Genomic DNA, 27302 nt, shown 5'->3' with positions numbered 1-27302 from the left:
CCTCGTTATACCGCGCAGTCAGTCGTCTATCTCTTTTATAAGTCTATGGTCAATACCACAGACATCGGCCCATATGATTGTGGGCTTTCTTACTCTTGGGACATGGATGATCCGGATGATCCCCACCACCCACCGGCCCCCCTTGCGACAACTCTTTTACGATGAGTTGAGCCCCCACCTTCGCGTGAACGGATCTGTTTTTGGAAGGAAGTGTGGATGGGTGGAACGTCCGTTTATACTGTTTTCTATATTGCGTATGCGGTTCTTAGCTGTCATTTTCAATTCGAGAAGTGTTCATTGATAAAAGAAAAGGAGAAAGTAAACAACATCGAGTACATTAAGACTCGCTGGTTAAAATTTTTGCTTCGTACATAGATTGTAACCCGAAGGTAGATTAATAGCTTAGGTTAAAATGGTTATACTTCGTTATTAGGCATTTCCGCATATATTGTATGCACATACGCAACACGTTCGTCGTCTGTGCATATGACCGTATACGTAAAAGTTGGTAAAAGAGTACATTAGTCATAATAAAGAGAACAGGATGTCTCATCGTTCGAACCAAGTATTATGTAGTGTCACTGAAGAATAACCTATTTGTATAGGTAGTAGCTATTTAAACACAACAGGCTCTTTCTTTCACTTGGACATGGCTTCACTGTCATTGCCGCGAGTTCTACAGCAAAGAAAAACTAGCCTCGAATTGGAACGTGAGAACTTTGAAAAATTCCAGGTAAGTGCACTATAATAGTATACCATCTTCTGTTTTTTAATATATGGTTTATACTATCATATCTAAAAATTTTCCTCAACTTATTTGTCTTCTTGTTATGAAATTCTGGAAATTCGATTAATCATGAATCAACATTGCAGTGAAATATTTTTGTGGTTTTTTTCAGTGGTTTCTTCACTCTAAAACTTCCTTATATTAATCATAGGTTAGTGAAATAAGTTAACACGTTCTAAAAACAAAATAACTGATTCAACAGATATAATAACTTGAAACGTGTTGATTCGTTTTTGTTGAAGAAAATTTTTTCTCGACAGTGTAAATATGTGTGACTGTAATAAGCTGCATGATATTGTTGTGTTCTTTTTTTCATGTGTACATAGAGCCTTGGAACTCCTGCATGATATGTAAGAGCGCAGATTGTCACATATTTACGTCATACATTCCAGGGTATTGAAACAATGAATGCACGACTCGACAATACAAATTTTGTTCGCTGTTAGTGCAATGCTATAAATTTTATGTCATAATCATATTTATACCACTAACATGCCGCCTGTACCACTTACCGACAAGCAATTCCAGCAACTGGTGAGTATATACCTTTGAAATGCCTGATACCTGGTGCTACTACTTACAAATAATCCTAATTTTGAATAATCAGTCTCACATTACAAAATTTTATTTATCATAAATATGAAGCAAATATTTTTGTTCAGTAAACGTGCATATAAATAAGTTCAAACATTTTCATCTGCTTGAAAAATCACAATGCCATCCCTGTTTGCAACTGTTGCATGACGCTCTTGACTTCTAATAGTTTTAATTACTCTTTTGCTGGCAGAGGTCAAAGATGGCTCTTAGATACAATATACATATGCATTTTTTTATTACACTGCATATTTCAATCATTTTTCAGAGTGTAAGTATTGGGAAAGCAGTCAATCCCATTGAAGCACCAGTAAAGGAGAAACATGTGCGCAGTATCCTTTAAGTCATTTCATAGTCAGCTATTTGCATTTTAAACGAATATTAATTCTTATATTTTAAGTATCTCCTTAACAGTAATACAGGTGCAATTATTGGTACGTTCCAAGAGAAAGGTGCAGGAACCTTTTGGATGTTCGTACTGCGTCAGCCACTTCAAGAGAATCGTATAGTAGCGTGGAAATTTTGTCATGTACTGCACAAAGTGTTACGCGAAGGCCACGCGCGATCTATTTCCGACTCTCAAAGACATCGCGGTAAACTAGAAAATCTTGGAAAATATTGGCAACATCTTCGCGAAGGATATGGCAGATTGATTCAGACGTACATTAGATTACTCGTCACAAAATTAGACTTTCATAAACGCAATCCGCGTATACCAGGGAATCTGCAACTCACGGCAGATGAGCTTGAGGCCATTGGAGAAAATGATATCAACATATTGTACGTGTTTGCTAGCAATTACTTTATTTCTATTCTCATCAAAGTTATTTTTCAAGTTATAAGTTATATGTGGGCAAACATGTTGATCGCTGATTAACAATCGATATAAATTTAAATTTCTATCTTTTAGCTTTCAATTGTCCGTCGAGATGTTTGATTACATGGATGACATCCTTAGTTTACAACGTGCAGGTAATTATGAGGAATTCACTTCAGAAGATACATTTTACACAAGTTTCAATGATGAGTCACAGACGGTAAATTGAAATCGAGTGATATCTGTTTTCTTAACTTATCACGAATGATTGTGTGATTATTGGGATACACGTATTGTATTAAACGTGTAGCTTGAAAAAGTAATCATGGAAATACTTCTTTCATACATATTTGGATGGTTTTCTGGTTCATTGAAGAATATTCGCACGATTTTTCACCTTCCTAACTAAATGACTGTTGAAACAATCTTTTAATAAATAATTCAGTATTCTTGAAATACGATAAAACGTATCGAACTTTAAAATTGTTTATTTTCAGTTGTGAAATAAATTTGTGAAGCTTGTGATTCAAACTTATTTCGACGTGATCAAACAAGCCACTTTAAATAAACGAGGTTGTTGAATTTTTTTTATGTATATAAAAAATAATATATGTATGTTATATGTTACTACGATATTATTTGTACTAATTAATGGTTTGTTACTACAGCAAATTTCTGCTTATAAGTCACCCAAATTCATTCGAATTTTCCGCCTGATATTACTTACGGAAATCCAAGATTAAATATATTTTTGTTTATCTTATCACAGACAAAATATTGATAAAATTATGCGATACTTGATCGTGTACTAAATCAGATAGCGAATATTTGTTTTGCATTGTCTATTCCTTTCTCTTTTTCTCCACGTATTGTTAGTTTCCACGGGGAATTCGTTAGTCTCAACGAGTATTACATTTGAAAACTGTATAAGGAATGCATAAACTTTATTTTGGATTCCTTTATTCCAGCGTTTGACTCTTTGGATATGTCAAAATCCAACTCAATGACTTCTAGTGGCCAATGTCGTCTAGCACCATTAATACCTTGCATTCAAGATGCATCTCAGCTTTACGACTACTGCGTCAAAATTCTGTTCAAGTTACATGGCGCACTCCCAGCCGACACCCTTACAGGTCATCGCGATCGATTCTCCAAACAATTTGAAGAATTGAGAACTTTTTACATTACCATCAAGCATATGCAATACTTTAAACAGTTGATAACCATACCGTCATTGCCCGAGGTGAATTTATAAATAATTTCTGTAGAAAAATATTTTTCGCCTTAAATTGTATGCTACTTTTTACGCTTTCCCCATTACAGCACCCACCAAATTTCTTGATACAATCAGAGCTTCGCACTTACGTAACACCTGTAGTAACACTTCCACCAGAAGAACCAATAGATGCAGACTCAGCTGTCGACAGTCTCATCGATACTTCAGAAACAAACTCTCTAGCAGGGGATCAGATTGACTCAACCAGAAATGGTTCTATATCACCTGATGTATTGGCTGAAAGGTTTACTTAATTTTAAATTTGCTGATTCATCAATATGCAGACAATATATAATATGCATTGGCAACTTTATGTGATAAAAAGTAGGTAATAAAGTTCTTGTTTGATTTCACTGTTTATAGAGATAGCCTGATCGATCATCTGCACCAAGAGAATGGAAGACAGAGACAAGAGCTTCATAGACTATTAACTGAACACCAAAGAATCGTGGAATCATTGCGCAGTCGTATATTGGAACTGGAATCTATTCTGACAGACAAAGTGAGTGGGCAATATTGGATAATTTGTTGTATAATGTAGTGTTTTACATATTCGTAGTGCAACCTTGGATTCTTGAACGTGCAATAAGTTATTCAGTTGTATGTAGGGCGAGCCAGATCAACTCAACCAGTCTCATATAGTAATTACTATTGTTTATTTATTTTTTTTCTTCTAGGGTAATGAAATAATTCTAGAAAAGCAGCTCAGTCACGATTTGCAGAATCAAAAAACCAGTCTTTTGTCCAAGTTCCAAGAAGTCACTGGTAAGTGAGTGATTATTGCAATATTCTTTTGATCGACATTGAATACTCCCTCATATTGTAATATAATGTTGACCAATTGCAGACAAAAATAAAACGTTGGAAGAGAAGTTTCAAAAACTGAAAGAAGTCTATTCGAAACTGAGGGAAGAACACATCAGTTTAATACGAAAAGTAAGGGTATATGGTAAATTCAGACTTAATTCGACTCAAAAACTATACATGTGTGATTTGATCATTAAGTACAACTGGTTCAAGATAAAAACTTGTAATAATCTTGCCTTACTTAGCGGAATTAACCTTTTTTTTCTCTTTATCTGCAGAAAGCCGACGTTGACAAACAATTAGGCAACATAAAGATTTTGCATGAACAATCGGAAAGGCGGGGCCTTGAGGCAGACCAACGTTTACAAGAACTTGTACAGGGTCAGGCGACGGCTGAGCAAGAAATACAAAGAGTAGCACAGGCTCGTGCAGAGTTAGACAATGTTAGAACACAATTCGATGCAGCTAAGACTGAAAACTTGGTGAGTAAATCAGAAAAATTTATTTTCAACAATAATAAAGGATTTCAAGTATTATTATCAATTTGTCTTGAAATCGTCATCCAATTTACGAATTTGGAAATATTCGTTTAGGCACTTGTAGCCAAAATCGATTTTGTAACATCTGAGAAAGCTGTAGTGGAAGGTGACCTGCATGATTTGTTGACGCAAAAAGAAGAACTGGATGTGAGGATATCTGAACTGCTGTCAGAAGCTGAGCATTCAAAAGCTCAATTTAAAACTGACACTGATGCTGCTCTCTATGAATTACTTTGTAAGTTTATAGAAATGTTATTATTGGTAACATAAATTTAATAACAGACTGTTGAAAGTCTGTATTTACCAAAACAATGAATCTTTATGTTACCTGGATATGGTTATTCATACTTGAAATTCAATGTATTTTTTCTAACTTATTTCATACCAAAGAATTAAATTTTATTACGTTCGTGGTTACAGTAAATTGCATATCCGAAGCTGATGTGATTTTACAAACTGCTATACATGGAATTGATAATCCTGCGATATCAACAGTGACATGCACTCCTGATTATCTTAGAAGTTTAGTTGAACCAGCCTTGCAGAGTTTAGATGATCTGGACACTGTCTATCACAGTTATTTACTTGATTCGTCTCAACGTGGCCAACTTGCTCGCAATTCTATACACACAGCTTATGTCTTGGCAGTTTATTTGATTCATGCCAAAAGCACTTCAAACACAGCCACAGACATAACATTGGGAGATCGTGAGTTGAACGAAATTCTTTTTCTATCAGTCAATTTATTCGGGACATTTATGTTATGCAATTACTAAACAGACATTGGTCTGTATATCGCCTGAGCTATATCCTTTATTATTATTATCTTTAATTAAATCACAATACTTCTATGAAACTAGGATTGACTGACGAATGTAAACAACTTGGTTCTCAGAGCTTGATAATGTTGAGCAATATCAAAGAGAAGGCAACCTCAGTTACTGACCAAATTACTATTGTCAAAAACAAATTGAAAGATATTTCTGCACAAGCCGACACTTTGATAAATACGCAGAGTAATGCTGAGGTTATCGGCGATTTAGTTGAAAACGAGCTTTTAGGAATGGATAAAGCGATTGAGGAAGCTGCCGCAAGAATTCAGGTACTCGTAAAGCCAGATTACCTATTCATTTTTGAAAGTAAACAGTACCGATGTGCCATAATCATTTGGACTATAAATGGTGATTCGAAAACAGTTTAAATTGAAGTTTGCTTCAATCTCATAGGATATGTTGAACAAATCACGTGCAGCTGATTCTGGCTTGAAGTTGGAAGTGAATGGAAAAATACTAGATTCCTGTACAGAACTAATGAGGTGCATTCGAGTATTAGTGAAGAAATCCAGATTATTACAGACTGAAATTGTAGCTCAAGGAAAAGTGAGTTGATATTTCGCTTGTTCAATACCTCATCTTGTCAAATAGCACGGTTTGTTCAAATTCGATTTTGCATTCTAGGGAACAGCTTCCGCTACCGAATTTTATAAGCGAAATCACCAATGGTCAGAAGGTTTGATCTCTGCAGCAAAAGCCATTGCCATGGGAGCTAATTTCCTATTGTAAGTTTAACACTTCTATCTTACATTCTTTGGCCAGTCCATCCATTGTAACTCAACTATTTGGTGCAATCCATAGGGAAGCTGCTGACAAAGTAGTTGCGGGAAATGGTAAATTTGAACAACTGGTCGTTGCATCTCAGGGCATCGCTGCTTCAACTGCACAGCTGGTAGTAGCCAGTAGGGTGAAAGCAGAAAGAAACAGTACCAATTTGGTAGCTCTTTCAGAAGCTTCAAGGGAGGTAACACAGGCAACTGGAGGTGTCGTAGCTACAGCCAAGAGCTGTAGTCAACTGGTGGAGGAAAATGGTATGTAATATTTATAGAATTGAAAAAAGTTTATATTGTAATTGTTTATTGCCTGGGTCCTTACCTTACCTATTCGTTACACCATTTCTACATTTGCAGAGGACCTTGACATGTCCGGACTGAGTTTGCATCAAGCAAAAAGATTAGAAATGGAAGCACAGGTACGTGTTTTGGAACTGGAACAAGCATTGCAGAATGAAAGGTTGCGATTATCAGCACTGCGTCGTCATCATTATCAAATGGCTGGAGATAACGAGGGATAAATACGAGTAAATGTTAGTGAAGCCAAAGAACCGATAAGATAGTTTTTTTTTTTTTTTGCTTGGTAAACCAGTTATTGTTTACGTACCCAAAAGTCAAAAATTTAAATATAGCGATATAGGTATAAGCAGTATTTTCCCACGTAAGTTTTCAAATTAATAATGATTCATTTTTATATGCTTACACGTCGTTAGATAATGTTGAAAGTGAAAAGAATTAACACAATGATTCATAACTGAAACGTTGTACACCGGTGACACGTATCTAGGCACTTATAAATGATAGGTTTATACCGAGAATGCAAAATTAGTTGTAAAATAAAGTACGGTAATCCGCGGCACAATGCCATTAAAGTTAACCGAACGAATTAGTTAACGAATTGTTTTTCTCTATTAGCAAGTATTAAAGTATATAATTTAAAAGTATCATCGTAGTTTTTACCATGGTGTATTTTTACCAAGCAGTGAATAAAATAAAGTATTTTATTATACGTGAGATTATGTATAATATTGCAAGGTTGAATTTTACGTACTACTATGTTTGGTACTGGTCACTTGACATAGAAAAGAGATATAATGACGATTGGCATTTCAGGGATTGTAAGAGAAAGCCAAACGATTGTTTTGTGGAATTACAAATTACCGGCTCGATTGTTAATTATTTTGATTACCACATAACACTCGAGTTCTATTTTCAGTATGCGTAATCAAAAATAATAATTTATACACTGTATCAGATTTCAAAATATATAACAGATGTTCATTATTTATTAAGTGTTGACTTATTTTCAACTATTTTAATCCAAATCCCACTAGTTTATTTTTTTTAGACGTTAGCAGTAGAATTGTCAGTCTTTAAAAGTGATTCCATTATTTTCAATGTAAAAAAACCGAATCATAACCAACGGTAAATATGAATTATGACTCACAGCAAAATGTTAGATGAGCGGATAATTATGATGGTGTTTACCTGATAATATGTTAGGTGCGCATTTTCAATTGATGATGACGGTTATTGTCTCTTAGTAGAAGTTACTGCGTAGATCATAAATATCCTGTATAGGTAATTATTTAAATTTTATTCCGAGTAGTCCAGCTCTCTTATGAAAATGCATTGAAATATGGCAGACTAAATTATATACAGCAGTAGCAAAAACGACTTTGGTGCGACTTTCACTTGATAAGATTCATATTATAGATTAAACTATACAATCTTGAGTTCATATTTCACTGTGAAGATGCATTTGTTAATGATAATTTTGAAAATTGGGTATTAATTCAAGTCATAACTCATTAATTGACCGAGTCTTGATTAGATCTGAGCTACAAATCGAAATATCTGCAACCAATGTTGAAAACATACGTCTTATCATTTTACGCGCATTATGATTTTGCAATATTTATTATTGACGGGAATGACACTTTATCTACATAACCAGTTGTAGCTGCTCTTCTTGCTATCTTAAAGAGCAAACACATAAGCTTCGCTATATATGATTACCACTCATATGTGAAGAGTTGGTTGATAGAGCAACTGTTTTATATGTAATTATGCGGCTATCAGTTCAATAAGTTATCATCCGTCAGTATGAAACTCCTGCACGAATCGGTAAGTAAGGATAAGTTCGCACACATTTAAATACGCGTATTGATAATACTTGTTATATGATACGGAATCATTGCCTTCTCTAATGAGAAATCGATTTCTCTTTGTAGAGAAACACTCACCCCTTTTCGGCCGCGCTCCCTAGAAAGGTATAAGAATTTAGAAAATTCTAGAAAATTAGATGGAGCTTTATTAATTGTAATACATTGACCGAGATGGTGGATACTTTTGGGGTGCAACTAAAATACAAGGTGTAACATATATACTATGTACTTCTTTCAATGCAATATTATTTTTACATTATTTACACGATTATAACTTATATTCTTCTAATATTAATGTTATATAATTAAAAATCATATTTTATTACTTTAGTAACCACTGTATCCCTTGGGAACAAAGCACTCCATTAAATTGGACAGTATGCTCATACAGGGGTAAAATACTATATATTTTTGTTTTATGATCAATACGATGATCATCAGTGTTCATAACACTGTTCCTAACGAATGTCTCAAGTTTCACCGGGTATTTGATCGAGACTTAGAAATATATTGTAATGAATTTATGTACATATTTAATGTTTGTTATATTGACCGTTTTGGTTACCGAGCGCCCACCCCTTGAATTCTATACACTTGTTATTAACGAGAAATTTGAGATGAACTCGAGATTTGTACATTCCGCTCCGAGTTTATTTCTCTTATCGCTGTCTCTCCATATAACGCCATTCACTTCTGTTATTTGATTTAAAAGCATACATATATATATATATATAAATAACGTGTTCGAGTTGTATAATGCATAAATCATTTTCACCACGTAAGTGTCTAGTTATTTGTCATTTTGGGTTAAAATGTTGTTTCGCTATTTAAATTGTCTGCTTATCTAACATTACACAAATTTTAACCTTCAGTTAGTATCTCTAATAATAGCCGTTTCAGGCTATCTAGGCCAGTCAAAAAGCCACAATCTGGACCCTGATGAATCGTAGAATTTGAATTTGAACTCCCCACAGAACTTCCAGAGTGGTTAAACGACATATTGGCAAAGTCGATCATTCTTACGTCGACGAGGGAATCTTCACTTTCTGACTGTTTTTCCTCGTCAGTTTTAACACGTAATCTTTTAGAAATACTCGAACATTCATCTTCTGTTTCGACATGCTTAGTGTTTTCGTATAATCGCAAATGTTGCCTGGGTCTGTTACGCTTTAAAACACATCCTGTACTTTCCATTTCTAGATCCGAACTAGTGTCTTCAGAACTATCAGCTGTGTGTTGCCCGCAACAAAATTCATCCCCACTACTGCTGCTGTACATCATCCAATTGTCAAATTGCGAGCTCTGAACAACAGTGCTGACCATGTTTGTTGGTGAATCCATGAACACAGTTTCCTCATTAATTGGATAAAAGCCACTAGCATTTTTGGCCCCTCGTGCAGCTGCCTCTCCAAAACCCCTGTGGAGTGTGGCTTGGCTAACTTCTTCATGACTGCTAAGATTGTAATCGTTTGAATTGTTACTTGTGTCTGCGTCATAACATGTTTCAGAACCATGAGCAATATTTTCCATGAAATTTAAGTCTGTCGATTCTTCTTCAACTCGAAGTGTCGGGGTGTGTCTTAACACTGAAAAGCCATCTATTTGATACCCCTCGTAGACGACAAGAAGTGAGCTGAAATTCATCAAATATCGCACAAAGGTGTTAGTTTCTCATCGATCGGAAAAATGAAATAATGATTCAACTACAACAAATGAATCGATAATCGAAAAAAAATACTTACCAGGAATAAAATCTGTAGCTGCTTTGTCTTTCGATTGCGCGACGTAAAAGTTCCAGACGTGCTATCACTCTTTGAATGGCCAATGTTCGTAAACCAAAACCATTGTGGAAGAAGCGGTATAGAGCTGCTTTGAAACCTTCTTCATTGAGTTCTCTGCCCCAATATTTGTCTCTTTTAACATAATGATCTGAATCTGCTTGGTAGACCTGAAAAATGATTACCAAAAGACATGTATTATTTCTATCTTAATGCAATTATTATGCTAAGGTGAAATAAAGCAAAAATCCGACGTAATGGTTCAGTGTTGCCAACTTGGTAGTTTTCCCGTTAAATCTGGTTGTTTTGAAAGATTCTTGGTGAGAATTACTCTGAGGTGAGAATATTTACCTGTTTGCAGTTGGCGGAAAGTTTGGCGATTTCTAGAGCAATTTTGCTTTTTTAGTGGGAAATTTGGTGGATTTTGCCACTTTCATATTTTTAACGAAAAATTTTATGGATTGGTTTTTTTTTATAACGAATTAATTTTTACACAATTCTGTTTCCTCCCGAAGTTCAAATGAACAAAATGGAACAATCACGAATGCAAATACACTAAACCCATAGTCGAATATGAAACCAATTAAACTAAAAGTACAGTCAGATATAAACCCAACATCCGGACAAATCCCCAAATGAACAAACCGTAATCAGGCACATAAAAACTCGAATGCATAAAAAATGATTTGTGAATTTCACATTCAAGTTTTCCAGGTTAACATTAGATACAACATTTCTGATCATAAAATACTAAAAAATAAAATTGGTTTTGCTAGCATGCTTGTTTTCGTTATTGTTGCGTTTTATGTACGCCTTTTGATCACTGAAATAGCGATATTTCAGTGCTTTTGATTAGTTTTTCGGATTCGGTTTTTAAAGTTTGGTTTTTTTTTCTGCGGAACACGTAGATAGTTTACTGATTTTTCGTGGGAAATAGTGCAGACGAGTCTAACGGTTTTTGGTGGGATTTGACAAGGACCCTAGCGGGATTACGACAATCCGAGTTGGCAACACTGTAAAGGATACGAAACCCGAAAAGAAAGCTTAAGGGGGGAGCCTGCTTTAGAAGCTTCAAAAATCGATTTTTTTTTTTTGCATAAATGTTTTCCCAAACTATCCAAGAATGTGTCCCTGAAATTTCAGACACAAATTCGAAATATTTTCGGAGTTACAGAAGAAATAGTGAGCAAGCGTCGAGCAGGTATACGAGCGGTTTTTTGAAGTTTTCAACCAGTTTTTTGAAGAGTCTGAACCAATGTTTTGAAGTTTTGAACCAGTTTTTTGAAGAGTCTCAAGGGCAACTCTATGGACCAGGAATCGCTGATTAGCATATTAATGCGGTAAGTTCAAGAAAATTACGATTTTTTATGTACGAAAACTTTGACGCACGATTTCTCCGTTTTTCATTTTTACGCTTTTTCCTAATTAAAAAAAAACTAAACGTCCTATCGAAACGAGACAAATTGCATTGTACTCGGGATGAAATTCTCTTCTAGTTGAACCTAAAAAACCTTAAGAAAGTTAAGATTAACCCACTTTTTAAACAATCTAAAGTGAATTCTTTTCCCAAGAAAAATGAATTTTTTTTTTAATTTGCGAAAAATTGTTGAATTTTTCACTTTTTGTAGAATTTTCTTGGTTTAACTAGAAGCTATACTATTGAGAAGTAATTTAATATATTACGTGGCAAGCGCCGAAAAGAGGTCGTTGCAGGGCATGCGATTTTACCCGGTAAAACGCAAGTCCTGCTCGACCTCTTTACGGCGCGAGCCGCATATTCTATTTTTCGTTCCATTTGCCCGCAAATTCGGCATTACGCGTCTGTTTTCAGACCGGATGAGGTTTCTGAGCTGGCACTTAAAAACAAACCTTATCCGGTCTGAAAACAGACGCGTAATGCCGAATTTGCGGGGAAATAGAATGAAATAGTATATTACGTGGCAAGCGCCGAAAGGGGCAGGGCATGCGATCTTACCGGGCGAGCCGAAGGCGATTTAATATAATTTAATAAAACAAATAACGCAAGCACAAAATCTGTTTAACTGAAGAAAACTCAGTACTATGGAAAATGACACGAGTAAAATGTGGAGAGGTGTATCAGAAATGACAACTTTCCGAACACAGAAACAAGCCACACATAAACTAATAAATGGTGGCACAGAAATCACAAATGATGAGACAGAAATAGCAACCGAATTTATTGAATACTTTGCAAGTACTGAAGCAACACTTGCTGCACAGATTGTGGTTCTTGATACTAGAATTTCACGTGTGCCTATTGTCCAAAATAGTATGTACTTAAATGAGATTGATCAAAATGAAATTATAAGAGTAATAAACAGTCTAAAATGCAATAAAGCTTCAGGAATGGATAATATAACCGCAAGAATTATCAAAATATGTACAGAATACATAGCGGTGCCACTTATTCACATTATAAATCTAGTATTCGCTTTTGGAAAATGTCCTGAACATTTCAAAACAGCAACGGTAGTTCCAATATACAAAGTAGACAGCAATACATTGGTGAAAAACTACAGGCCAATCTTGGTTCTGCCAAGCGCTTCAAAGATCTTTGAAAAGTGCGCGTGGAGGAGGGGCGAAAGCTTTTTATAATGGACAGGCGCATTCAGCAAAAAACAATTCAGATTTCGGAAAAACATCTCTACCGCCACAGCAATAACAGAAGTTGTACCCTTTGCAAATAAATCGTTAGATACTAGCACACCTTCTTTAGCAGTCTTTGTAGATCCGGAAAAAGCTTTTGACACTAAACCATGAGATACTCTTAGAAAAACTCGACCATTATGGATTTCGTGGCATTATTTTTGACTTGCTACAAAGTTATCGAACCGACGAATAAATGGAGAATACAGCCACTCGGCTGATATAAAATGTGGTGTGCCTCAGGGATCCATATTAGGACCACTCTTGTTTTTCATTTATATAAACGACATTTTCAATTTGGATGTATAAAGTAAAATTATAAGTTACATAGACGACACTGTGCTACTCTTCAGAGAGAAAACATGGGAAAGTTCAAAAATCATCGTACAAAATGAATTTCGCCTTCGCGGATACTGGATACAAGAAAATAACTTAACTACGAATATCAAGAAAACCCAACTTCTTGTCATAGGATGCTATCAAAACAAAAATTGTATGTGCCCAAAAATCGAGAGAGTAAACTTGATAAAATATTTAGGCGTATAATTGATAGTCATTTGAGATAGAACTGTCATATAGATTGTATTGTAAAAAAAAAATGAGATATACCACCTGTATAATGCACAAACTTAGACACACGGTCTACTATGTGCTAGTCGAATCAAGTCTCTTCCATGGCTTGAAGGGACGTCGGCATAATGTGATAGGAAAAGACCAAACTCGAACCAAATCAAACGAGAAGTACTAGTCAAAGAGCTATCAAAATACCGAGATTTGACAAGAGATAGGGTGTCGATGCTTTCAATATGTAGGCGCACAAATATATAACTCTCTTACATCAATATCAGAAGAAGAACTACATGGCCAAAACACAAAACATAGAAAAAAAAATGACAGAGACGACAATTAATATGGTGGTCGAACTCTTTGACTCGTTTTTTCTACAGGGATAGATAAACGGTGATAACACAATTTATAGGGAACTAACTGTTTTTAAGTAAATTGTAATTTTTTTTTTTCTGTATTATATTTATGCGGCCATACAGCCCTTAAACAAAAAATTTTATTTAGGTAGCAGCATACAAAAAAGCAGAACAACATGATTACAGATATTCAAAACAGGCATCCACAGAAATTTTGTTAAAGCGGGAGATAGATGTGTTCTCCAAATCAATCCACGTGCTATTTCTATTAGCTAAAATACTTAGTCGCGCCGAAATGGACTTTGCCAAGTAGGTGTTAGAGAGGACTGGTGCCTGGAAAATGATGTCATTTCTGCTAGCTGGTGTACGTGGCAAGTGAAGGTAAAACATCTTAAGGATGGGAAGAGAATCGATCAAGTTTTTAAAAAGTTTATACAGGAATGATAGGTCGGTAGTCTCTATAGAAGGACAAGCTGGAGATATTTAAACGTTTGCCAATCTCGGAGTAGTCGTGATCAAAAGATCTCATATGATGATTAGTTTTATACAAAGCAAACCTGAGGAGCCCGTGCTGCACCACCTCCAGGTGGTAAACATTTCCTTTACTGAGTGGGGAACAGATGAAAGAGGCATATAATAGGATGGGATGAACTAACGAGAAGTACAGAGTCCTCATGGTAGATGGGGACTTAAAGTCCTTGGAGGAATGCATAACGAACCCGAGGAATCTGGATTAATATTTCAAAAAAAAGGGGAGAAATCGTTTTCCTTTCACACCAACTGCTAAAAATATTGGGAAACAGAAATTATTCAAGCTCTAAGTGCAGACAAGTGCTCCATATGCTTATGCAGCTATATTGAAATGGAAGCACAAGCAGCAACATTTGAGAATCGTACCTGCATTCCGCACAGACGAACTCCTAAAGAAGCAGAGGTACTGGCAGCACACTTGGCAATTTGCTTGCTACGTTTTTCAGCTGACGCATCATCACTGTACTGTCTGGTCCCCATTTTCAAATCCAATATACATGGATGCGTGTATCGAGATGTTATATTCTCCAGCATTAGAAAATCTTTTTTAAATGTTGAAGAAAAAAAATTGGGAAATATCGTAGATTGTGCAGGTATTGTTATATTTGTGTTCCGTATATGCGTTTACAGAATGTACACACCTAAGAATTTAGTTCACTTTCAATGATTTTTTAGCAGTAATATGAACTATTATTATTTAATTATATCAACAATTCGCTGATAGAACTTTAAAGTCAGTTGCAAGCCGTGAAATTATTGAATTTTTTCAATAGTTTTACTTAAGATAAGTTTGATAAAGACTCTGAAGTGTCATAAAAGTTGATTTAGGAGTATCCGAGTAGGCTGCAATAAGGAAATGACTTATCGAACCCAACTATTGTGTTCGTGTGCAAGTGGAAGGTAATAATATAAAATATTATCAGTTAATGAAACAAGATATGTTCTTCGTAAGGCGAAAACAATGTGCGTCTTACGATATAGTCATGGACTGTGAGTTTATCCATCGCGATAATACAAATTCAAAATACAAAACAAGGTGAAGGATACGTTGTGTATTCGGTGTGCTTTCCAAGTGAGTTTCAGGCTTCAAGACGTCAACTGTGCAATTGTTGCGGTGAATTTTCATCCTGCGTAATAAGTAATATTATGTTAGCAGTATAATAAAATATTGTTGTGAAAAATTTAAAAGTACATCTGCATGATTAAAATACAGCTAGAAAATTTTTATATAGTAATAACAGTTTAAATGGTACCAGATATTTTTTAATTAAAATAAAAAATAAATGATATCGACAGGTATTCTATATAATATGAAAATACTGCTTACATCAAAAATATACGAAATTGTTACGAAATGGTTAAATATGAGCCAAACAAAAACACATGACGAAAATATGATGAGTAATATGTACAGGAATGTGAACGTGATATAACACGTTACGGGGGCACAAATTAGAATATTTTGAAAGAAATAAAAAAGTTGTTTATTCACGGAAAAAAAATAAAAAAAATAAAAAGAAGACACCAGGGTCTGGCTATTTCCTACTTGACACACAGATATTCTCTCGGCTTGGTGAAATCGTCAAGCACACGGATAGTTGTACTCGGTATCTTTACCTTTTCCATTTACCAAAAAGTATGCTTGTAAGTATAGCAGGATAAATAGCGCTAGGTAGGTACTTGTACGGTGATCTGGTGATGGCGATGATATATAGACATAAAGAAGTAGCACACGTTATGAGCAATTATAATATATGTGTACATAAATACAAGTTCCCACTGGATTTCAGACCATACTCCCAGTAAATTTGTTCTAGATTTTTTTCTGTGATATAATACTATGCATGAAACAAAAACTCCTGACGTTATGTTGACTTTCAACAATATTGTTTGCAAATACTTCTACATATCAGGAATAAGCGCATCATTCCAATATCTATGCTGAAATTCTAGAAGTCGAATCAACATATTTATTAAAAAATGAGAAAACTAGGTTTTTTGGTCAACCTCAGTTTCACCATAATTTTCAATTTCGGAAAAAAGAGAAACGGTAAAAAACTAGATATGTAGTATCAAGAGTAAAGTTCGTCTATAATATCGGCAAAGAATAAATTCGAAAATGAAATCGAACAGAGTAAGATCTGAAATCTGGTTGAAACGGTGTGGACAAGCTGATATGTTGATCTCTGTCTATAATACATATACATTTATACATTTCACCGAATGATATTATTCAGATTGACCTGACACATAATATATAAATATATTATGATATAGATTATTGAAATAAATTTTTACTTCCCACTGTACGGTTTATTTTTCATAATATAAAAATTCCTTTCGTATAATGAAGCGGCATAAAACTATGAGACAACAGGGTTGATTTTCATTATTTGTATATGTACAACTAAACACGATAGTGTGGAAAACTGGAGTTTCGTCATCTTTTATAATTTCAAATATATTTATTAATTTACTTCATAAACATATTAGCGGCTAATTACTAACATGCTTATTAAAATTAGATTTAAATTAAATTACACAAATTTTGGGAATTTAGAGGTATGTTTTCGTTTATTTGTGAATAAAAAATTTCTTTCTTCCAACATGATAATGAGAATTTTTTTATGTAGAGACTGAGTGCATGTTCAGATGAATGTAATTTTTCTTACATTCATACACACATATATATATGTTTATAATATATATACATATATATTGTTTTTAAGCTATTCATTCAAAACTAAATAATAAAAATAAATATAGCTATGCTGTAACAATTTGAACAGTAATATAAATAATAATAATAGCGATAGTAATAATAACAAATACTTGGCAATAGATGTTATGTATTAAAAGATAGTACAATTCCACAGCACATGCTTATATGGATGAAAAAAATTCGGCAGAAAAATTACAATAATTATTATTAAATGAAATGAAATATATTAATCATTCAACGATTGTATAAATTGTGTGAAATTAATCTGTGTTAATTTGCATCTATAACTATGTGCTGCAGAAATTGATCATGCTGTGATATTTTTCTATAAGTTACATAATATTTTTTATCTCTAATATCATATAGCATATTAATTGTATGAAAATATAAAAAAAATTGAATGCGTCTGTAAATTTCTTTAAACTTACTATACTAAATGTATTTACATACATTACAATTATACACTATGTTAAATATGATGACAGAGCAAGTTCGGCAAACTCAGATTAAACAATAGTATTATAATAAAATAATCAATAAAAATTTACCTGAGAACATCGTCACGCTTTCGTTTTGTCGAACCTTTTCCCTGGCGAGTGTTGGTCGTTTCTGCTTGATCTCTGAAGCTTGGACTGTAACGTTTGTCTAGTGAAACCTCGCTGCTACTGGAAGCCTGCATTACACCTGAAACATCAGCCGTTAGATGAGTTCAAACGGTCTTTATTGATCATATGTTAAGATTGATTTTCAGTTGACAAGACGCTAACAGTAATACTGGCATTATATGTCACGCAATTATTATTTTTACTATTCTTATTTAGTACCCAACGCGCTTTCTACAAATTCAGAGATTCATATCATTGGCATATATTACAGTCAAAATGTAAAATGCATTTTTTTTTTTTTTTTTTTCAAATTTGTTTACTTGACGCACAATTACTAATCATGCTGTAAAAAATTCGTAATAAAATTTATTAAAAAATTTGGATAAGGAACCACACTGTCAAATCTTCATATAATTTCAATGTATATCAACCCCAAAAGGTATGCTTTACTATTTTTTATAAACATAGCTGACTTAGAACTAAAATTAAATACATGACCAAAACTATTTGACGCGATACAATACGCCTTTTTTCCCCATTATAATCATAAATAACCGAGAATTTCGAACATTGTAATAGAAAGTGCCACGATAACAATACACATGGTATAGAGGTCTAATGTATGTGTAAAGTGTGGCTCGATAGTATAAAATCCACCTAAAAGAGAAAGTTCAATGTAAATACTTCCATACTTCAAAATTGCTCTTCTATAAACAACCATTTTTAATATGCTGGATGAAAACAAAAACAAAAAAATACACACACGTATCCATATTCCTTCATTCCTCTATCGATAGAAACACTCACTCGGTATCATGACTAGTAATTTTGTAGCAATAATGAAAACATATTACTTTGACTGTAATACGTATACATACATAATATAGGCATACACGTACCGTACTGCATATGAAAACATATAAGCTTTTTATATGTCTCTCTGTACGTACACAGTAATTATGTGTATAATCATGAATAAGATGAAATTCAACCAACAACAGACAATAGAATTTTTTTTTCTCACGGTCAGTATAAATTTCACATTTGGTGGAATTATATTGTAATTGGTGATCAGCAACAAAATACAAACCCCGAGCATTGGCCAAGGAGAAGCAAATGGAATGTGTTCAGGGCGCTAGTGAGTCTGCGAGCGGGCCAAGCCTCGATTCCCAGACACGAATCCTTGTGACTTATTGGCTCTGGGGATACTTAAAAGAAAAGGTTTTTGCTAGACAATCATCAAACATGGCGAATTTGATGCATTTATTTTTCACATTAACATTTAAGTCATGTTCAAATTGGTTCGCGATTTCGGGTATCACTTTATCACAAAACAAAGAACCCTCTGCAATAAGCGAATCAAATCAAGGACAACTTTTAGTCTTCCTTTTTCTTGATATCATTAGATTCATTTTTTTTTTTTTTTTTTCGCCAAACTCTTACAAATGTTGAAAATATTCTTGCGGAACATTAGAGTTGTTTTAATAACTGATTGAATTGTGAATTTTGTGAAATGCAAGGATCAACAGTAATCATTAAAAAGATTGAACAGCGAATCGTTGTGATTGCCTAGTAATTACCACCATAACTTAATCTGTAACAAACGGCGAACTACATCTTGATTATGTTGCGTAGGTATCAACAAACAGAACCAATGTATTTATATTATTTGCTTAAAATCAATTAATGGCTCGTATTTTTGTTTGGTAAGATAAGCAAACAAACGGTACTGATTTCGTGCCAATAAATTGACAAGCAAATGATACAAAACTCGTCGAGTCCCTACCAACGTTAAACAAGGTGAGATACTCGCAAAAAGTATAATTATTAGTACTTACCCAATTTTTCTTACTATTCGAGAGCGATACAACTATTTCTTTTGACACACGATGCAATACACGATGCTTAATGGCAGTCGCTACTGAGTCATTTGACGCATGTGACCTGTGACGTTGCGTACAGATGGTTGATTGATTGATTGATTGACGTATAACATTACATTATGCACTTATACAATATTGGAAATACGTACAATAGCATACCAATCAAAACTGATACTGACTGATTTTTATTTTAGATTCAAGATCAAGAGGTGGAGGGCGAAAAAACGTACGCAGGTCAATAGTGTTGGTAGAAGAACATAAGAAATATTTACGCTCGTAAAAATGGCAGGAGCTATAACACTCGCAATAAATTCAACTTGACATCAATTGCCACTGTAAGATTGGACAGGAAGTGATATACATCTATAATAAACGAAGCAGTTTTAACATGTTTTAGCAGTTTCAACCAAACAGTGCCAGAGTTTATCAATGAACTCAATTGCACTATCATTCTATTAGCTACGATTCTTTTTTTTTTCCCCTATAACTACCCGGCAACTTTCATTGCTGCAGGTCAGTCATTGCAAATAATAATATTATGAAATTCATAAAATGTGATTCAATCATCTTCAACTTATATGCACTTGCGTACATCACTATCTGTCAATTCACTGATTCTTACGTAATCGATGTAACGTGACTTTCAAACCAATGTACCGATAAAATATTACATATGCACATTTGTCTCTACTCGCTTTGATGCCAGTTGAATAAAATACCTGCGAGGAACTGAATCGCTGGAATTAAGGGTTAAGCTTCCGTTAAAAATAAATAAAATTTAGAAAACTGTTGTTTGTCCCATTCAGACGAAAAATATTCCTCTGTTACTTTTGCATTTTTGATAAAAATTTTTTCGTGACGTGACGTACTTTTATCATCCTACTAGAGATGAGAGTATATTTAATTGGCGCGTCCAGCAGCCGTTATTACATGATAAATTTCGAGATAAGTAATTAAGAATAATAAAAAAATAATTAATGTTACCAAGAAACATACTCATCAATTTAGAAACCAGTAATAGTACAGTATACAGCTCATCGATTTATTACCATTATACATGTAACAAGTTGTTTCCACTAATAAAATTTGGTTACGATTAGCTGTGGCACCACATTTTTTTAATTCGCAATCCTGTGTCGCAAACGGCTTAACTCTGTGTTCGGAAATGTTAGTTACCCGTACAATTATCAATTACAGATTTTGCTGAAAGCTTTCAGAAGCACTCCCCCTGAAGACTTTCGGAATTAGGAAAACTTTAGTTTCTTGCCAATGATTGTATTAATATTTTCTTCAAAGGCCAAAAGCGCAAAAGAAAAGGGAAATTTTTTTCAATAAAGTTTCAACGAGTCCTACGATACCCAAAATTTTTCAGGTTTATCGATACATTGATTTTTTTCATCTGTGATCGCGATCTCAATATCGGAAGGACTGTATATACATTGTATTACTGCAAAAAAACTGGCAATAATGGAGGATACTTGATAATTCACACAATGATCTGCATTAGTGAGTTCATAAAACCACAGTATCGGCAAGACATGTTCAGACTGATCATGAGCGGAGTGGCCTGGACTTTAAAATAGCGTTTCCGTATAAGGTAATAACGAAATGTGGATGACATTTTTTTGTTGCCTGATGTAAGTAGAGTTTAAGACACAAAAAATCTGTTCGATTTCTGTGACCGTAAGTGTGACATTAGAAAACCTATTTATTATTAAGATGGTGACTTTGTTAATAGAACAAAAATATGAATAAGTGAATAATTGTTCTCATCGTAAAAGAAACGCATGAAAGACGTATACGATTACGCACTAAAAATTAGGTTACCTTTGAATTTGGGGACAAACATTTGTATATCTTGTGGAATGTTTTGATAGAACTCGAGCTCTCGATAGTTCAATGGCTTGCAGATGGTATTCTGGTTAAGCAGCAACAGTCTGGTATGACCGCCGACCTATTGGATATGAAATTCAAATTAATATTATCATTATTGTGCTATAAAAATAGGCAGGTATACTATCCAGTTTGAGTATAAAAAATATAAGAGACTGAAGTTTGTAACGCTCAACTAATGAAAGATTGAGAGAAAGAATCACTATTTTGCATATTTATAGTGACTTTAAAGTACTCAAGTTTAAAGAATATGTATATATTTTTCCATATTATAATTTACTGCATCTCAGATATTCTTGAAATAGCGAAATAACTATTTTATACAAACGTGAATCATTGCAATAACGTTGCCAACTTCAGCTTGATAGAAATCTAATGTTTTTATATGTATATTATGGTACTATCAGCGCAAGCACCTTAATATTCACAAGACTGAAGTTAGTAATGTTGAAGTACAGAAACATCAGGGAAAAATACACTATTGTGGAATTTTAGAATGACTCTCAAGAAGTTATCTTTGCACAACATTAGTATGTTCGATTTTTTAATGTTTATCAAATTTTATACGACTTGAAAGTTGCGAGGTAACAACTTTTCCTAAACATTCTTCGCTACAGTAACGTTACTAACTTTAACTTCATTAATATTCAATGTAGCACCTAATACATTGGATAATTAAGATTCTTCAAGCTGATGGAATGTTTTTACGAAATCAGAGAATTTGATACTATACATAGTGGTATTTTTATCTAATGAAGAGTTGTATATATTGCTTCGCTGATCCGAGGAGAAGGTCAACGACAATTTTTTTACTATAGTATGAGTATTGCACAACTATCGAGCTTCGGAAGCTCAGTCAGAATTGCTGTTTACAATGTTGAGAAATTGACTATTTCACGCGGGCTATTTTAAACGGTTAAAAAAAAATGTACCCACATTATTCATCTTCTTAACAATACAGTGTAATGTTATCTTCTATTTTCTCTTATCAAGCATAACTTCGTTTTTAATTACATACAATATGTTTTTTGTAATTTCAGGCGGAGAGCAAAATCGAAAATCTACCTGCGGTAATTTGTGAAGTACGTTATGTCTGCGATTAAATGAATTTATAATTGAATACAGTTGCACAGGAAATATGCTTTTGGCATTAAAAACATGGGATATATAACAGGAAAATGCAGATGTGATTCTGTTAAAGTAATTATCAATGGAGCACTTTCGACAGAATGGTGATAATTTTTTCTGAAATATAATTCTCTGATTTTTCCTGCTAAAAAATCAGTATTCCATAACCTTTTGTCATTGGACTTATATAACGTTAGCTGCTTTTACGATCAGCGATATCTTAAATTGTGTGCAGACGGAGGCGGCATAACAGAACAAGAAATGAGAATGGAACGATATTATTTCCAAAAGCAGGTTTGGCTGGATGTACAAAGCAACAACGTAATTCCCGGACTTTTCCCGAATGACGAAGTTTCCTGACTATTCTAAGTTTCTCTGGTTTTCCCGGTCTGTCACCACCCTGTTTCAAATCGAAAATATCATTGTTTCTTCTTCATTCTTTGCATACGACTGACGCGAAGAAGGTCAATCAAATTAATGAGAAGGCAGATCGAAGAAAAGACCTTGCATCGTTCTGCCTATTTATAATACCTGTATTATAAGTATCAATTGTTATTACTCTTGGCTTAAGATGTAAATACTTGAGCAGACTGAATAACTGGGTGCTGCACTGTCAAGTTGGATCTGAGTAGTCTAGTCTCAGATCTTAATATAGATATCCATGATAGTAAAAGACGAGTACATAGGCAAAGTGATGCATATTATTCTGTTGCACCATCGTAGTAGATATTATTTGAATATGGTGAAATAAAGACGAAATAATAGTGCAAGTCATTTGATATTTCTTTATGTCTAATAATTAATTATCATAATTTATTCGAATTTATCTGGCATCTAAAGAAATAAACGGCTTGATATGTTCTCGGGGACAAAGAAAAAAAAGAAAACAATACACAAAGAAAGAAAGAAAGAAATAAAGAAGATTACTAGTTTTTGTCTACCACAGTATCCAATTATATGAATATCATAATTTTAGATACAGTGGTCGAGGTCACAGACATTATGCAGTGTCTGTGAAAGACTGCTGGTTCCTGCCTAATGCGCTGTGCCATTAACCTTTGATATACTCCAAGTGTAGACGATATCTGCCCTGAACCACTTTGTGCTGCCTCAACAGCGAAGATCAATGATACAATTTTACATATCCAAAGACTAAAATAGTTATTCAAAAATCTGCTTCTACCACATGAATGCCGTTATTAGGAAAATTGCGCTTTCCTTTCAAGTACCAGATAATAATTATCCACGTCAAACACGATAAGGTCGGTATATGTGTCCAAGTATTCTTCCAAGTATCGAAGAACTAGTAATCTTCTGAGAAAGCCTGAGGTAGGCAAGCCAATCCTAACATGTGCTCTAAGTTCAAAAATGAATATTGTTTCAAGACAAATAACAAAGTATGAGCTCTTCTTCGACATACACCAAATTGGATATCGATGGTTAGATAAGATACGCTGTTAGGTAATAGGCGTTCCGATAATTGTACTAACTAATATTAAAATTTCCTATATAGTCGACACTGTGCGGCGTGTCTATTTAACTGAATACTCAACGGTACCTGGACAATAAAGATAAGGTCGAAGTTCGTACGGTTTATATAAACATGCGTTATTAGAAGAACTTGTTACCTTACATATTTAGGATTGTCCAAAATTTGGCACACTAAGAAAGCATTAATATACTCTCAGTTGTTAGAAAGTTATAAAATAGTAACTTTTCGAAGTTTCGTTATATTGACTTTATTGACTTCAAGCTTACCAATAAATAGCTTAGTACAAATACGTAACTTGTATCTGATAAAGGAGTGTTTAACATCGTACAGACTCCGCTACTGCGAATAGTTCAAATACGCAATATCACAGTACGGCAGTAAGTTAGTCAGACATGAGTCATTTCTAGGTATAAATATTAATACTTTTAATACGCCACAACACGTGGCGAATTATCAATCTACATTTCAACAAAGCAATCATTTCGAGAGAGGATTTTGCACAACTCTGAAATCAAAGACCGACATTAAAAGTGTGATTTTTTTTATTGGTTGATAATTTTTTTTTTTTATATAATTTTATAAATATGAAAATAGTAACAATAGAGTAATTATGAATCATGATAGTTTCTGTGTTATTATAAAAATGCTATTTCCTTCACAATACGGAATTGTGTAATAAATTGAGTATTTATTAAGTAGTTTTAGCGGAAAAAACAACATTTCTCAAAGTTTAATAAGTAAAATGCATTTTATTTTCAAATGAGTCTGTGATAAATTTCCTAAGGTAGATTTCTGATAACATTTTTTAATCAAAACGCACTTTGAACTCATTAAATTGATGCAGTGAAGATTCATCCAAGTGACGAGAGTATCAAGTATCTTGTGCAGGGAAAAATTAGGACAAGGTAAGTAGGTAGGAGAAAAGGGGGATCTGAAGTGAAAGAAAGTAATTGTGTTCTCTGTTCTCTCTACTTGTGTTAATAATACCGTTCTTGTGAAACAGTGTGGGTACGAGTTATTACGGTGGTTCTTCTTTTATTTCTTACAAAAACATGTTTTTGTGTTTTTCAACAGTATGGTAGCTAAAAACGTAGTAGGGTGGTGTGTTCTCCTCTCTCAAGTTATTTCTGGAAATATTAACGACGCACCAAATTCTTGTTTACCCTAATATTAACGATAGGATAGAAAATGAAAGACAAAACATAGACGTGGTCCTTCTTTGTCTCTCCAAGTATTCTTTGTAATAAGTATGAGAATAATGTTTCATTGTTTTGCAAAGAGTATTCAATGGTGACAATTACTTGAGGATTCAATAAGTTACAGTATTGTGTTTTGAATAAATTTCGTGACAGTAACAATTTATGATTGAACATATTTATACTACAATCGATTGATAAAAGAAATATTTCACCAGGTTAAAGTTAGAAACGATCTAAAATGATTTTGAACGAATTAAGATTTCGAAATATAAGTATGTTTCGATTTATTACTGTTTAATGAATTTCAAACAATTCCAAAACCAAACGATTTTTCCTCGCTATGAATCGTTACGACACGTTACTAACTTCAATACGATAATATTTTAGTAAAAAAAAACTAGACGGTGGGGAAACGCACACACAATTACAGTCTTGCATGCATATGTGATCAATATGGAATCGATCGCGTAAGGACGAAAAAAAAACTAGGTATTTGGGTAAACTTGAAATATAGGTTGCATTCATTGAGAAGAACCTCAAGGCCGCGGAACAACGAACAGGGGAAGAACAAAAAGCGATTCGCGTAAAATAATTCCCTGAGTCAGCTGGCGAGATGTCAAAACATTGCCGCAGAAGCCAGACAGACAGTGGCAATGATAATATGCGATAAAGAAATCATTGCGAGTAATAAAAATTCCGGTCACAAAAAAAATTCGTAATAATTCATACGACCGATCGATTTAACCTCGTCTAGTCGGATAGTTTATACGATTTTAATAGTGAGGACAAGACCTTAATCGGCCTCGTCAACTGCCAGACAGACCGACGATTATATTATATATTGCCTCTCCGTGGAGCAACGACGAAGGCGACGGGAGAAATTTAATTGTGGTAGGAAAGCCTGAGACAAAAAAACTATGTCTTCTTGCCTGGCCTACTAAACGCCGTACGTACATACAATCATTTGCATAGCTAGATTTATTGGTATGGCATCGCTTCGAGGTGCCAGTGTGAAAATATAATACAACGGGATCGATATAATACCTGATTATTGAGGGGATGGAGAGCGACTTCTTCATCGTGATCTTGGAGGAATGATGCTGTTACTGGGGAAGTGGTGGTGCTATGGCACTGTGGTTCAGTCTCTCCCATGCCCCAAGTACCCGCCAGGTATACCATCCCCGCGTACACTCCTCTGATAAAAAACGAACCACCCACTTCGTCGCAACTGGTTATGTGTACACGTCAAACTTTCGATTATTCGACTTCACCGGAATGAATTTCGACTTTTGCCGATGTTTTTATTTACTTAATTTATTTATTATTATTATTTGTTGTTTTTTTTTCGTTCTCCAATCCAGTGCTGGTTTATTTCTCTTTTCTTCCTTCCTCGATTCTCTCTTTTTATCTCTCTCTCTCTCGCTATCACTAACTCGTTCTATCTTGCTCCCTCTCTCTTCTGAATTTTTTATTTCACTCTTTCCAGTCAGTAAGATGTGAGAATATGTGGATCTATAAGCGTACTGCCTGCGATATTCGCTTTGTACGCACGATTCCAGACGGTACCGCACGACTCAATACGCGGAGAGCACACCAGACGAACTAAGTAAATTTTGTACGTTATCTGGGGAACACCAAACAAATCGTTTCGCAGCATTAGATCCGTAACACAGTTATCGCATCAGCTGTAAAACGAGTGGGGGGTGGATTGCAGTTTGCAGTTGAAAGGAAACTTACATCAAGGGTACAAATCGACACTGAACGGAACAGTTTTGTCGTGCGGACTGATGGGACTGATGAGTAGAAACTACGCGTCGAACGACATCGCGATCACAGCGCCGCTATTGATCATCAGCTAGCAGTTAGGTTTTAAACAAATGTCTGATT

At 34.4% G+C, this 27302-nt stretch overlaps 2 protein-coding genes across 11 annotated transcripts; one reads left to right on the top strand and one right to left on the bottom strand.

The window, feature by feature from the left end:
* The first annotated feature begins 136 nt into the window (after nucleotides 1-136).
* LOC107219130 (huntingtin-interacting protein 1) lies at nucleotides 137-7710 on the top strand. Of its 3 annotated transcripts, XM_046741801.1 has the most exons (19): nucleotides 137-389; nucleotides 606-733; nucleotides 1316-1321; nucleotides 1650-1713; nucleotides 1804-2161; nucleotides 2292-2353; nucleotides 3167-3441; nucleotides 3522-3718; nucleotides 3838-3976; nucleotides 4152-4239; nucleotides 4322-4410; nucleotides 4560-4763; nucleotides 4875-5055; nucleotides 5241-5528; nucleotides 5681-5922; nucleotides 6047-6199; nucleotides 6278-6378; nucleotides 6455-6684; nucleotides 6784-7710. In XM_046741801.1, exons 2-19 carry the CDS (start codon nucleotides 650-652, stop codon nucleotides 6945-6947), a joined length of 2925 nt encoding a protein of 974 aa, XP_046597757.1. In that variant the 5' UTR covers nucleotides 137-389; nucleotides 606-649; the 3' UTR covers nucleotides 6948-7710. The 3 variants fall into 3 exon arrangements, with proteins under 3 accessions (XP_046597757.1, XP_046597759.1, XP_046597758.1); XM_046741803.1 differs by having other exon boundaries at nucleotides 137-733; nucleotides 1114-1321; XM_046741802.1 differs by lacking the exon at nucleotides 1316-1321 and having other exon boundaries at nucleotides 137-733.
* On the bottom strand, nucleotides 7412-27267 carry LOC107219129 (inositol hexakisphosphate kinase 1). Of its 8 annotated transcripts, none has more exons than XR_006904716.1 (8): nucleotides 26460-27236; nucleotides 21531-21657; nucleotides 17764-17899; nucleotides 15541-15620; nucleotides 14860-15035; nucleotides 10337-10542; nucleotides 8446-10227; nucleotides 7412-7999 (listed from the first exon to the last, which is right to left on the bottom strand). XR_006904716.1 is itself a non-coding variant. In XM_046741804.1 (8 exons), exons 2-8 carry the CDS (start codon nucleotides 26592-26594, stop codon nucleotides 9456-9458), a joined length of 1632 nt encoding a protein of 543 aa, XP_046597760.1. In that variant the 5' UTR covers nucleotides 26595-27039; nucleotides 27153-27267; the 3' UTR covers nucleotides 7412-9455. The 8 variants fall into 8 exon arrangements, 7 of the variants coding, with proteins under 7 accessions (XP_046597760.1, XP_046597761.1, XP_015512707.1 ...); XM_046741804.1 differs by having other exon boundaries at nucleotides 7412-10227; nucleotides 26460-27039; nucleotides 27153-27267; XM_046741805.1 differs by having other exon boundaries at nucleotides 7412-10227; nucleotides 26460-27017; nucleotides 27153-27233.
* Between the last annotated feature and the right edge of the window lie 35 nt (nucleotides 27268-27302).

Source organism: Neodiprion lecontei, chromosome 5 (assembly GCF_021901455.1).
Source record: "Neodiprion lecontei isolate iyNeoLeco1 chromosome 5, iyNeoLeco1.1, whole genome shotgun sequence".
NCBI lineage: Eukaryota > Metazoa > Arthropoda > Insecta > Hymenoptera > Diprionidae > Neodiprion > Neodiprion lecontei.
This window is presented reverse-complemented; position numbering and strand designations above follow the sequence as displayed.

Bases quoted from the DNA above. Each gene is read 5' to 3' on its own strand.
- LOC107219129 (XM_046741804.1), bottom strand. From the start codon at position 26,594: ATGGTATACCTGGCGGGTACTTGGGGCATGGGAGAGACTGAACCACAG. The intron at 21,658-26,459 runs GTATTATATCGA...CATATCCAATAG, and splicing joins TCCATCCCCTCAATAATCAG to GTCGGCGGTCATACCAGACT. The intron at 15,036-15,540 runs GTATCCTTCACC...CATTTAAAAAAG, and splicing joins AAGCACACCGAATACACAAC to ATTTTCTAATGCTGGAGAAT.
- LOC107219130 (XM_046741801.1), top strand. From the start codon at position 650: ATGGCTTCACTGTCATTGCCGCGAGTTCTACAGCAAAGAAAAACTAGC. The intron at 4,764-4,874 runs GTGAGTAAATCA...ATATTCGTTTAG, and splicing joins CAGCTAAGACTGAAAACTTG to GCACTTGTAGCCAAAATCGA. The intron at 6,379-6,454 runs GTAAGTTTAACA...TGCAATCCATAG, and splicing joins ATGGGAGCTAATTTCCTATT to GGAAGCTGCTGACAAAGTAG.